This window comes from Spermophilus citellus (assembly GCF_964194105.1).
Source record: "Spermophilus citellus genome assembly, chromosome: 10".
Classification (NCBI taxonomy): Eukaryota; Metazoa; Chordata; class Mammalia; order Rodentia; family Sciuridae; genus Spermophilus; species Spermophilus citellus.
This window is the reverse complement of record NC_138197.1, coordinates 57,648,430-57,661,660: the sequence shown is the minus strand read 5'-3', so window position 1 is coordinate 57,661,660 and position 13,231 is coordinate 57,648,430. Positions and strand designations below refer to the sequence as shown.

The 13,231-nt window shown below is 38.2% G+C and overlaps 1 protein-coding gene across 7 annotated transcripts in view; it reads right to left on the bottom strand.

The window, feature by feature from the left end:
- FGD4 (FYVE, RhoGEF and PH domain containing 4) overlaps positions 1-13,231 on the bottom strand; it is a 202,755-nt gene that overhangs the window by 86,790 nt on the left and 102,734 nt on the right. For 2 of the 7 annotated variants that reach the window (XM_081310698.1, XM_081310700.1), the window contains exon 1: positions 7,359-7,531. The exons of the other annotated variants lie outside the window; for them this stretch is intronic. In XM_081310698.1, coding sequence (XP_081166824.1) covers positions 7,359-7,449 — 91 coding nt within the window. In that variant the 5' untranslated portion in view covers positions 7,450-7,531. Of the gene's footprint in view, positions 1-7,358; positions 7,532-13,231 lie in introns of those variants that run through there. 7 annotated transcript variants of the gene reach the window in all.

Here is a 13,231-nt window from a genome sequence, read left to right as displayed (position 1 = left end):
GTCCACTGCCAAAAAGTCCAACTCTTGATTAAAAGCCCAGAACTTCTAGCCCCATTCCCTGCAATTTTGGGGGAGAAAGAAGGGCTGGATATTGGGTTAATAAAGGCACACACCTATGTCAAGTTCCAGAGAGCTTTCAGGTTGGTGAATGCAACCATGTGCTGGGAGAATAGAACAGCTCCTATGCTCAGGAAACTTCTGGACTTCAGTCGCCCATAATGTAAGTCAAATGCTTCCCTGAGTTCCATGAGCCTTACTGAGAGGGTCATAGAAACCTCTGATGTATAACCAGTTGGTAAATACTATGGCATGTCTGGAACTTGCAACTAGCATCCAACATGGAAACAGTCTTATGGGACTGTCCATTTGTGAGGGCTAAGGCTAACTCCAGGTAGTTAGTGTCAGAATTAAATTGTAGCACACCTGGTTGGTGTTCAGGGAATTGGAGAATTGGTATGAGGGGGAAAGAGCCCACAAGTTTGACGTCAGGAGCGCTCTGTGGATAGAAAAAGATCATAGTACCACTTCTGGAAAAAACATTAAGATATCCCCCAGTTTATTAAAAAAAAAAAAAAAAAGCCACCCATTAGGAACCTTAATAATTAAAAAGGAGGCGATTATTTATGGTAGACAAAGAACATGGAAGGCTCTTCTACATAACAAGAGACTTCTACAATAATGAAATTAAAATTTGTTTTGACTTTATAAATGTGAATGAAATAAAAACAGATGTAAGAAAAGAACTTGAAGGGCAAAAGCTACAGCCAACTCATTTACTCAAGATGTCTGGTTTATAAACTAACTGGAATTTTGGCTTTTCCTTTTCCTTCTTCCTACTGCCAAACTATTTTCCATTTATTCATAACAAAGCCAGAAATAAGAAAATCCAACTGGCCAGTGTTTCATAAGTCTTGACAAAGATACTATTAAAACCAATTATAATTGTTTTTCATTACTTCAGTCACAAGTAATCAAGAATGTACTACTGCTTTTCTTCACAAAAGGAAAAACATCCTTTTCATGAGCAAATCCTTCCTGATTTTGTTGATTTGCATTACTTTTGTACTTGCTATCTGGTTAATTTTTCTGAACTTGATTCTTTTTCAATTTTGAGTCCTTGCGGCTAAAACATCTTAGCCTAACACCTATTTTGTAAACTAATTTCTGTGAGCTTCCAGCTGATTTCCAATTCTCAGCCCACCATCCTGAACACTTGGTTTTATAGTTTCTGACACTATTCATTCACTTTTCAAACCTAAGTGGAACCTCATGGTAACAAAGGATAAAACCAACCCCACCAAACAGGAAACGCTCCTTGAGACCCAGTTCTTCACCCAACAGCCACTGTTCTAAATGCATGGGTCAGAACAGCCTCAGCCTCAGGATCAGCCAGACCTGCTACGAAGAACAAGGTTGTTTATCTGGAAAGTGCTTTTTTTATTCCTCCCCAGGAGAAAATAGAGTGGATTAGTAAAATTAGAGGCTCAAAGCTCAAATTTTTGGCATGATTTATCTCATGTCTGTGGGAAAGTTACTTAACTTCCTTAAAAAATAAAGAAATAGTTTTACTGCTCTAAGTGACATTACTTAGGCAAGGTCACAGGTAGACAGACCTAGACCTCAAAGTTCTTCAATTTGACTCTTGGCAAATTTTAAAAGTGCATCTGACAAATTAGACAGCTCACTTTAAAGGCTTGGTAATACTTTCTACCCCACCCCAACTCTCTGATGCTCTTTCATTTAAGACAAATGTCAGTATAAATTCCATTTTACTATACATTTAATATTTAACAGCTTACAAAGTTAGGAATTTGCTTTCCTTATTCCCTGTTGTCGAATCAACCCAGCAGGCCTTACGACGCTTTCCCCCAGCTAGATTCTAGGCCAGAAGCACAATAGCATCTTGTGTTAAGCTTCAAACAGTGCAGAGGATTGTTCCAGTCATGCAAAACTTAAAAAGCAAATGCTGCATCTAGCTTATCTATTATTTCCTATATTTTTTCTGGCTGACAAAAGAGGGAAGTTTGGAAGAAAAAAATGGACCAATTCATCAAAGATAGCCACTTTTCCAATTCTGAATTTTAAAACAGCCTTACTGAAGTCATGTTTAGCCAGGTCTAATGATATTGCTCCCACAATAAAATGGTGAACTATTGTATTTATCCAATGAGTGAAACCAATCTTATTACTCCCTTGCTTAAAATTCCTTAATGAGACTGCCAGAGCCATAGGAAAAACATTCCAGTTCATATAAAGGATTCCTCACCAGACATTGCTCTACCAAAGGGCTTCTTATCTACTCACAGCTGTATTCCTATGTTCTCTGCTCCTGGAATACCTCATACTCTTTTCATACACCTCTCTTTCTATATATGTTGGTTCCCTTAGTATGATGGTCCTTCTTGTGACAAAAACATAATGATCTTTTTGTGTGTGTGCGTATGTGGTTCTGAGGCTGGAACCCAGGGTTGCTCTTCTATTAAACTGCATCCCCAGGGCTGTGGTAGAGTGCTCACCTAGCACATGTGAGGCACAGGTTCAATCCTCAGCACCACATAAAAATATACAAAAATAATAGCAGATGAAGTTAAAAAAATTAAATAAAAAGATACATCCTCAGTCCTTTTTATTATTATTTTTTGAAATTTGTTTTGATCAGTTATACATGACAGTAGAATGCATCTATGCACTCTGATATATCATACATAAGTAGGGTATAATTTTCCATTTTTTTGATTGTACATGTTGTAGAATCATATCAGTCATGCATTCATATATGTACATAAGGTAATAATGTCTGTTTCATTCTACTATCCCTTCCTATTTTATTTCTATTTTTATTTTATGGGGGAGGGGAGTTACCAGGGTTGAACTCAGGGGCACTTGACCACTAAACCACATCTCCAGCCCTATTTTGTATTTTATTTAGAGACAGGGTTCTCACTGAGATGCTCAGTGCTTCTGTTTTGCTGAGGCTGGCTTTGAACCCATGATCCTCCTGCTTCGGCCTCCAGAGCCACATTACAGGCATGTGCCACCACACCTGGCTTTATTTTTTATTCTGAGATAGGGTATTGATAAGTTGCCCAGGCTGACCCTGAACTTGTGATCCCCTTGCTTCAGCCTCCTGAATCGCTGAGACTGCAGGCTTGAGCCATTGTGCCCAGCCCAATGTCACCTTTTTTGAGGAAATTTTCCTTAATAAATTTGACAGTGAATTGCTCCTTCTTTCCTACTCTCCAAATCTATACTTTGTACCTCCACTATGTCAAGTGTCACTCACAGTCACTGGTTTTAGATGTCTGTGGGGAAGGCAGGCTTATATATCATTTAAGGCATGGGTATTAAATATTTTGGGGATTAGTCTAGTGAATATAGTTATGTTTCCTGTTTTGTTACCACTCTGTTTTAAATTATTCACCAATTTTAAACTTAAGAGGCACTGAAAGTATCTTTTAACTGGGTGTCATGCACCTGTCCCAGCTACTCGGGAGGCTGAGACAGGAGGATTGCCTGAGCCCAAGAATTTGAGGCCAGTCAGAGGAGCACAGAAAGTTCATCTGAAGGCAAAACAAACAAACAAACAAAAAACCCTTATTGGCAATGTAAGAGGAGAAAAGCAGTAATTGTACCAGTCTAACAATCATTAGGGGGGCTTACATTTACAATACCACAAAAATAATCATTTTTAAGCTTTGTATATTTTCTTTTACTATAGTCAAATTAGATTTTATCTTACTATAAATCTAATAATGTGTCAATATTCAGATAAAGTATATTACCATATAGCAAATAACAGTTCATAAATTTTGACTGTTAGTTTTAGATTTTTACATGTAGGACAATTTCTAATTATCCAAATTTGGAAGGAAACTGCATGAAACATAAATACATAAATAATTTCACACTTTAATTTTCTACCCCTTCAAATCAAGCTTTAAAAAAAAACTATTAGGGGGGCTGGGGATGTGGCTCAAGCGGTAGCGCGCTCGCCTGGTGTGCGTGCGGCCCGGGTTCGATCCTCAGCACCACATACAAACGAAGATGTTGTGTCCGCCAAGAACTAAGAAAAAATAAATAAATATTAAAATTCTCTCTCTCTCTCTGTCCCCCTCTCTCTCTCTCACTCTCTCTTTAAAAAAAAAAAAAACTATTAGGAAGAAATGTTTCTAGGTTGGTATTTTTATTCAGTCTTCTTTCTTTGCCTATCTCCCTCCAGCAGAAGTAGAACAACAGGAAGAAAAAAAAAAAACATGAAAAATTAAAAGGGGGAAGTACTCTTAATACACAGCAAAATATCACAAAATTTCTTTTTATCATGTCATAATTTTCTCCACACTGACAAAAATGCTTCCCAAATTTATTAATTTCACATCCCAAAGTTTCTCCTCATCTCTTTCCTCTCTCCCAACCCAGCTCATTAATTGATCATCCAAAAACCATTTACTGAACTCATCTGTAGACGCTGCTCTCACTACGACCCCCACTTCCTTCTGTCTCAGTCTTTATCTTTACAGACCTTTAGATCAAGTTGGCTTCTAAGACTTGTGTGGGAAGAAGCCCATCACTCAGACTTTGCTCCACAAGGGAGACCAGAAGGTGGCAAGCAAGTCTGTTTACTCCTAAAAAGGGGATCAAGGAAAAGAAATGGAGAACTCTACAAAGACTTATAAATTATTAACTTGTCTTCTATTCCTGCTGCTCATTTTGCTTTAAGTTTCCTAACAGAAAAAGGCACAGGACTATCAGAAATGTATTCATTCAACAAATATTGATGAACCACTCTGTATTTATCAGTTCTGTTACTAAACCCAAGAGATAAGGCAGTAAACATAACAACCAAAAAGCCATTATATACTAAGTGAAAAAACGTGTTGCTGGCAAATCTGGGTAAAGGAGTGAGTGCTATTTGGAGAGGGCAGCTATTGTATTTACACACACAGGCGTGCGCACACACACACACAGAATGAATGAAGGCTGCACAGATAAGGTGTGCTGAGCAGACCCAAAGGGAGTGAGGTACACAAATATTGGGGGGATTAGAATCTCAGGCAAATTAAAACTGCACAAATCCTAAGGTAAGGATGTGTTTGCATAGTTGATGTGTTTACCAAGAAACAAGGGAGACGCCATGGGTAGACCAGACAGAGAACAAGCTTGCTGCTGAAGTCAGAGCAAGAATGGGGTCAAGGCTGAGGCTAGAACAGGAGGGCCTTGCACACACTGAAGGGGCAGAGGCTTTTCCTCAATAGAGCTGAGGATCCAGGGAAGGAATCTTGAGAAGAGGAAAATGTTGTGTTTTCCATTTTTAAAGGGATACTCAGGCTGCTAGGCAGAGAACAGATTGAAGCCAATAAAAATTAGCTCCCTATTTTAGGAAGAAGAAAGAGCATCCAGAGTAAAGATGATTATCAGAATGTGAGTCAGAAATGTGGCAGGAATGGTCTACACAGCAGCTAAGAAAAGACCTTTCATTCCCCAAATAAAAGGTCAACTCAACTTTCCCCTGGATTATTGTTAGTAGCTTCCTATCTACCCTTGACCTCCTGAAGTCTATTTGGTATGTAAGGGGACTTAGTTAAGTTTAAATCTGAATTCTGCACTGCAATTTAAGCCACATGTAGGTTTGGATGTATATTAAACAAAGACCAAATGACTACCCCTCAAAAGAAGTGCACAGTGCTTCCTATGGAATCTTCCATCACACTCTAGCTTACTTCATTTTTATGTGAGAAGGGTTTGCCTAGAAGCATAAGTTTTAAAAAGGGAAAAAAAATCCCAGGCATTAAAAACAAAATGTACAAATAACATGTACATTAAATTTGCATAAATTTTTCTTGCCTAACTTAAAAGCAATAAAATGATCTGGGACAGTAGGCAGGAAGTGGCTACATTACTGCCTTTTCAGTTTAGACCTTTTTAAAGGAACTCATAAAGCCCACATTGTTGTAGTGGCCATGCTCTCCAGGGTGTTGTCCCCTTAAGCAGAAAGGAGGCAAGAGCATCCCTCTGTGGACCCACACTGCCCTCTGAAGCCTTGCCATCATCCTCCAGCCTCACCGCAGTCCTCCCTCCAGCAGAGAGCTGACTCTCTCCCATCATCCCTAACTGAAGATGGAATGAGAAGGGACAGAAGCCATTTCAGGAAAAAGAGAACTTCACTGATGGAGAAAAGACTTCCCTTTTACTGCATTTCTGCTGCTTCTCCTTTTTGCAAATTTCACATTTAGATATGGTGGTAAACCGTGGAGAGATCACAGGAACCCCGAACTTCACACAAGAACAGTGAACCCCTGCAGAGGATTTCATGCTTCTGGCTGGGTAGTGGAAGGAGCAGGAGCAGGCAAGGAATCCGCTGCTCAAACCTTCAGCAACTACTAGAACCTGGGAACATAGCCAGCCAGAGCCATGCAGCTGTAGGAGGGGGTTTAGCTCAGCTCTTCTGCTGCAGGACTATGACCAACCAACCCCGCCCCAGGGCTTCATGCACCCCAGAAGTCAAAGGCAGGAAGGAGAGACACCACAAGTAAGAGACTCTTGCTAACTACCAGGATTGCTCATTCTATGTTTCAGTTCATACCAGTTAGCAGTGTAGACATTCTTCAGGGAAGTCTATATCCATGCAGAAACAAGGGGAAATAACTAAACAAAATGAATCCATTTCAGCTTTTAAAAATATTTTTAGTGGGTACTTCCGGTTCACATGATATTTTTACCACACAGTGGAATTTGCATTTCTATATGAAAGACTCAATTTCTCATTAATTAGCTCTCTTTAAAAATCAAGGACACCACTGTGGATTAATACTGCTGCTAACAATTTTTAAAAACAATCCATGCTTATCTGAACAATGTTATTGTATATGGAAAAATAAGGAAAATTTACTCCCTGGAACTTCTTTGCTGAAACAAGGCTGGGGTGGTGGAAATATTTGTTTTAACAGAACAACGCTCCACGCTCTGCATCAGAGGAGGGTAACTGATTAATATGTCTTAACTGTGTTCACACCAGAAATGCAGGGAAAAAAGGAACTTTTGCCTTTTTTCCTCTGCATTCCTTCCCTTACTGGCTGAATTTTTAAACTTTACAAATATTAGTTATATTTCTCTGGCTCATTGTTACCACCAAACCAATTTGTATCATTTTAGCTCAGAGGAAGCTGCCTGGGAAAGCCAAAAACTGTCAATAGTACATATTTTTATCTCAAAGCTAATAAAACAAGGTGAGGCTTCTTCTTAACTTTAAAATGACACTGAACTCTGCCACTTTTATGTCCCTCAGCAAGCAGCATTATTCAGTGACCCACACACTCTGAAAACAGCATGAGAAAGATATTCTAGAAAATGAAACCACTTACCTTGATCAGTGGACATGACTTCACATATACTGATAATTAGTCCATTCTGGCTTAGTAAGGAAACATTTGCCTTTACTCTCTTAAAGTTCATGTGATAAAATCTCACTCCTGACTTTACAGCTTCGGGGTGATCACCCGGGATCAGCCAGGAGCTCTGGCCAGTACACTGTGGACTTCAGTACATTCTTAGATCTTACTGCCCAAGGACAAGCCCATGCATAATATGCCACACCTCCCCAGAGGATGGGCTGCTGCTGTGTTTTGCAAGAGATGCAGTACATGAGGATGGAGAGATTTCTATTTATTACAGTGAAATAAACAAGGGAGGCACATGGAACCTTCAATTGCACTAGAAATACAGTTGGGAATAGGATGGTTTATAAACTGCCTAATGCCTGAACTATTAGTAATCCTTCTTGAAAAAAAAGCTAACATGAAAACAGTTTGTTTCCCTTTTAACTGGGTCCATGCCCTGGACCAAACGTCACAGATTCACAATTCATAAGCTTTAAGATATTAGGATCTCAGCTTGAATGATGTCAAATGATATTTTGCCAAGTATGACTTTTCTTTTTAGCATAGCTCATTGATTTTTTTTTTTTTTGTGAATAAACTGCAGAATGAATAAATACATCAAAGTCCCAAGGAAACCACATTTTATGTTATTTCAGAACCCTGTTTAACTGGTATATTATTGTTGCTCATTTTTATGTAATTCACAAAATTTGATCATTAAATATTTCTCAGAACCTTGAAGAATTAGGAAATGTCAGAATGAAAATATTTACAAAAATCACAATGAAGTAATAGGCTATCAACTTCTCCCTCACAGGAGATGGCAACCTCTCCAATCCATTCCTCCAAGTGCCCAGATGTGGTGGACCTCACAGTCTAGTGCCTACAGATACATCTGGGTGACTGTTCACACATATTGCTGGCTGGGTCCTATTTCCAAGGTCTGATTCAGCTGGTGTGCTATGGGGCCACAGAATTTGCAATTCTAACCAGCTCCCAGGTGACTCATAATGCTGGCCTGGGCTGACTTCAGGAATCACACTTTGAGAACCACTGACTGAGCAGGTTGCTTCATCTCACCAAGAACTGGAGAGCACATGCTCAATTGCATACCCACCAGGACCAATTAATGTCCAAATTCCAGGAGTCTGTTCCCTTTCTTCAACACAGCCTTTACATGGGACTCTTAGTAACTCGCACTGAATGTGGGCAAATTATTTTCAATACAAATTATAATTTTTAATAAATTTGCTCCCTGTGGTTGGGGATACGGCTCAGTATTGAGAGCACTTACCCAGCATGCATAAGCATGAACTTGGTACTCAGAGCACAGCAAAAACAAACACAAAAACACAAAAGAAAATTGTCTCCATAAAAAGCATGAAGTTTTGCAACTAATCTAATAAAAGAATACAGAATTAGAATGTACAAGAAAGAACTCAAAGAGAAAAAAACCTAAATTGTCTTTTAGTTCCTTCACAAATTCTACTAGTATGTGTTTAAATTTCACCGTGGAAGAGAAACTGTTTAGATTTGATTCCAAGACCACGCAGTCTTGGCACATATCAGTAATGTAAAAACCAGAATGTGTGTCTGTCACAAAAATGCCCCAATGTCTGCTTCCTAAGCCTTGATAGTAACGTTTAAATTATAGTCTCAGGTTTGGTTTTTAAACAAATTCCTTTTTTAATAGCTAACATTTACTTGGTGCTAGGCACATGTTAAGAACTTTCCAAGCAGCATTTCAGTAAATTCTCACTGTCAGGTAATAATTTATCACCATTTTAAAGAAGAGAAAAAAACAGGCTTAAGAGGTAAAAAAAACCTTGGCCATTCACACTAATAAAATGACAACCTCTAGGAAATTACATCCATTCACTTTTGTGCGACAAATTAAGATACAATGGTATTCATCTTTTCTTTATAGATGAAAGCCAGAAAACCAAAACATGGTTTGCAACTAGTAAGTGATAATTAAAATAAAACACATCCAGGACTAGAAGTGTAGTTTAGCAATAGAATGTGTGTGTAGTATGCCCAAGGTCCTCAGCTCAATCCTTGGCATCAAAATAATTAAATGTAACTATTGTGATTGATACTCTAATGTCCTCAAATCAATAATCTGCAATTATATGAAGCAGCTACCAAACATGGAAGTAAATTCTAAGCCACTCAATGTAGCCATGGCAGTTCTCACATAATTAAGATAAACTTGGTCAGGCTCACGCCTAAAATCCCAGAAGTTTAGGAGGCTGAGGCAGGAGGATCACAAGTTCAAAGCTAGCCTCAGCAACTTAGCAAGGCCCTAAGCAATTTAACAAGACCCTGTCTCAAAATAAAATACAAAAAGGGCTGGGGATGTGGCTTGATGGTTAAGTGTCCCTAGTTCAATCCCCAGTACAAAAAAAAAAAAAAAAAACAGGACACACTTGATCATATCACATGACCCACCAATTCCAACTCAATTCCAATTCCTCACTCAAAACACTTGTACATGGATGTTTACAGAGGTTTTATTTTTTAATCATCCAAAACTGAAGACACTTCCTTGTCCTTCAACTAGTGAACTGGTACATCCCTACAATGGCATACCACTCAGCAATAGCAAGGAATGAAGTCAGGACACTCACACATGCATTAGAAAGAAGCCAACGTAAAAGGCTACCCAGATATAATTCTGTGGGACATTCTGGAAAAGGCAGAGTCACAGGGGTAGAAAACAGATGCATGGTGGCCAGAAGCTGGTGGTATGCACGATGACACGACAAAATTTTGGATGACAGAAGGACAGTTGTGTATTTTCACTGTGGTGGTAGCTGTATGACTGCATCCATCTGTCAACACTCAGGAGGGCACTATAGAGAGGGTAATATTACTGTTTGTGAATTCTTAGTTGGTTGTTTTTTTTTTTTAAATCTAAGGACTACAAACAATTTATTCTTTCTAAAAAGCAAGAGATAGGAAACAGGTGGTTTATCTTTCATAGTATGAACTCAAAGCTACATGAGGTACAGTATACCTATTGCCCTTCTCATCTTCACAAATAGAGATCATCATTATTATTTTGTTGGTTTTCTGTGATTTTAAAAAACTTGACAAGTACAAAAAAGTGAATGTAGTAGCTTCCTGCACAAAGTCCAATTGTGAAGGTTGACATTTATAATAGCACCTTGAAAAGGTCCTTTCAAATATTATGTTTAGACATCTCCTTAACATTATTTGTTATAGGTATCAGCCCTGGAAAATACCTAAAATCCCTGCTAACCGACTTGAAGCTCTTCATAGAACACCTGTGCTCTGAAGTCTTAGCAGGCGTTCACCCTACCCTTTCATCTTTCCTCATTGTAGAGATGTTTATTTCTGTATAAATTCCACTGAATAAGGAACTAAAGAAACTTCTGCCACATATTCACATGATATTTCATAGTAATTTTTTCATTATGTTGAATTTAAATTTCTTTTTAGGGACGACTGCTTATGTTATTTTTAGTAGTTCCGTTTATAACGGAAATGTTCTAAAAAATCAAGAGTTCTGTGTGCAACCCATATTTTCTGCATCTGAACCTATAAATGTACAATTTTTGTTTTTCATATACCATGGAATGAACCCAGGAACACTTAACCACTCACTGAGCAACATCCCCAGCTCTTTTTTATTTTCAGACAAGTTCTCACTAAATTGTTTAGGGCCTCACTAAGTTACTGAGACTGGCCTTAAACTTGTACTCCTCCTGCCTCAACCTTCTGAGTTGTGGAGAGTATAGGTGTGTACCCCACACCTGGTTTATAAATCTATAATTTTAAAAATAGATGGGTGACTGCATTGTCTGCCTTAGCATATTTATTTAAAGCTAACTAGAACATCATCTGTCCTATAATTGAAAACTTCCATCTATTAAAATGGCAAACCTCGCTTTAATAAATTATTTACTAGCATAAATTTCGCAATAAAAGGAAAATTATACTACATGGATGTTAATATTTAATCTTGTTCAGATAGAATATGGGAGTAGGAAAAGATAATGGAAGACTCCTATTTTCACTTATGAACTAACAAGTAAAATCCTTAGATTGATTCTTTAATGTTATTTAACTGGAAGAAATCTCAATTTTCATAGGATGCATCCAATCTGAATCTAACCATTTTGCATTGTTAGTATACTAATAATAATCTAATAAAATCAAACAAAAATGTGGTAGTAAAACAATTCCCTCATTGGTTTAAAATGATGCATTTTTTAAAAACCATAACCAACTGGAGCATAATTTTCATGTAGCATGTCTGAGCCTTCATGAACCAAGGTTTAGAAATTCTTGAATGTATGCCAGGGAAATCCTATTGTTTGAATATTTTTGTACTAAACTTTTTTTTACAGATCTCCAAAGCAACTTATCTTTGAGCCTCTTCTTTTGTTAAAGTTACTAAAAATGTTTTCTATTATCTCTTTAGTTTCATATTCAATTAAAACTGCAATCATACAGTACTGTTGAAACAGTGCCAACCTCTACCTCCAAATCAGCGTTTCTGGATGGATGGGACCACAATCGGACATTGAATGGCTGCCCGTTCATTCCATTACTCTTACACGTTGGAAGTCCTGACAAGGCTACACACCTTTCTAATGGCATGTGAATAGGGAGGTACAGTGTACAATGAGATACATAACATTTTGGTCAATGACTATCTGCTCATAAAACAGTAGTCTCAATAAGATTATAATGGAGCTGAAAAGTTGCGATCACCTGGTGACATTAGCTGTTTTAACACTTTAGCACAATACATGACTCACCCGTTGGTGGTAATGCTGGCATAGACAAACCTTTTGCACTGACACTGTTAAAAACTACAGCACATAGAATTACATAATACTTGATAATAGATTACTGTGTAACTGGTTTATGTATTTTCTATACTACGTCGTTGTTTTAGAGATAGTCCTCCTTCCACTTATTAAAAAAGTTTACCATAAAAACGAACACCATGTCACACTGGCAGTGGCCTCATGCATTCACCATTCTCCATTGCATCAGAGGCTCTGTTGAAAGCCAGATGTGGTGGTGCATGCCTGTAATCCCTACTACATGGGAGGGTAAGGCAGGAGGATTACAAGTTCAAGGCCAGCCTGGGTAATTTAACAAGACCCTGTCTCAAAATAGAAGAGGGCTGGTGGTGTAGCTCAGTGGTAGAGTACTCCGAGGTACTGTCAAGAGATTGAACTATACCACATAGGTTTATGTATGTTCTATGATGTTCATACAACGAAACCGCCTAATGATGCATTTCTCAGAATGTGTCCCTGTCATTAGTAATGCATGACCATATTTTAGATAAACTGTTCAGAAAAAAAAAAAACTTTTACCTGTAATGCCATCTGACCTTAATAATTCCCTTCTAATAAAAAAAATAAATAAATGATAGCAAGGCCCCGAGCAACATAGCAAGACTCTGTCTCAAAATAAAAAATAAAAAGGGCTAGAAATGTGGCTCAATGGTTAAGCACCCCTGTGTTCAATCCCTGGTACCAAAAAACAAACAAACAAACAAACAAACAAAAACTCATTTGATCCTGCCAGATGTGCCCATCAGTCCCACCTACTTGGGAGGCTAAGACAAAGGGTCCCCTGAGCCCAGGAGCTTAAGGCCAGCCTGGGCAACATTGTGAAGCTGCATCTCACTCAAAGAACAAATTTTCAAAAAGATCTATATGGATGTAAAATCCCAGAGAACAAAACTGTGCCCTGGCCTCAATTAGGAAATTGATCTTCTCACTCCAATTTACAGTCGGTCTGATCTTATCGATAAGCATTTCCTGCACCACGTCACTCAATTCATATGATCACATACTTTAAGTCGGATG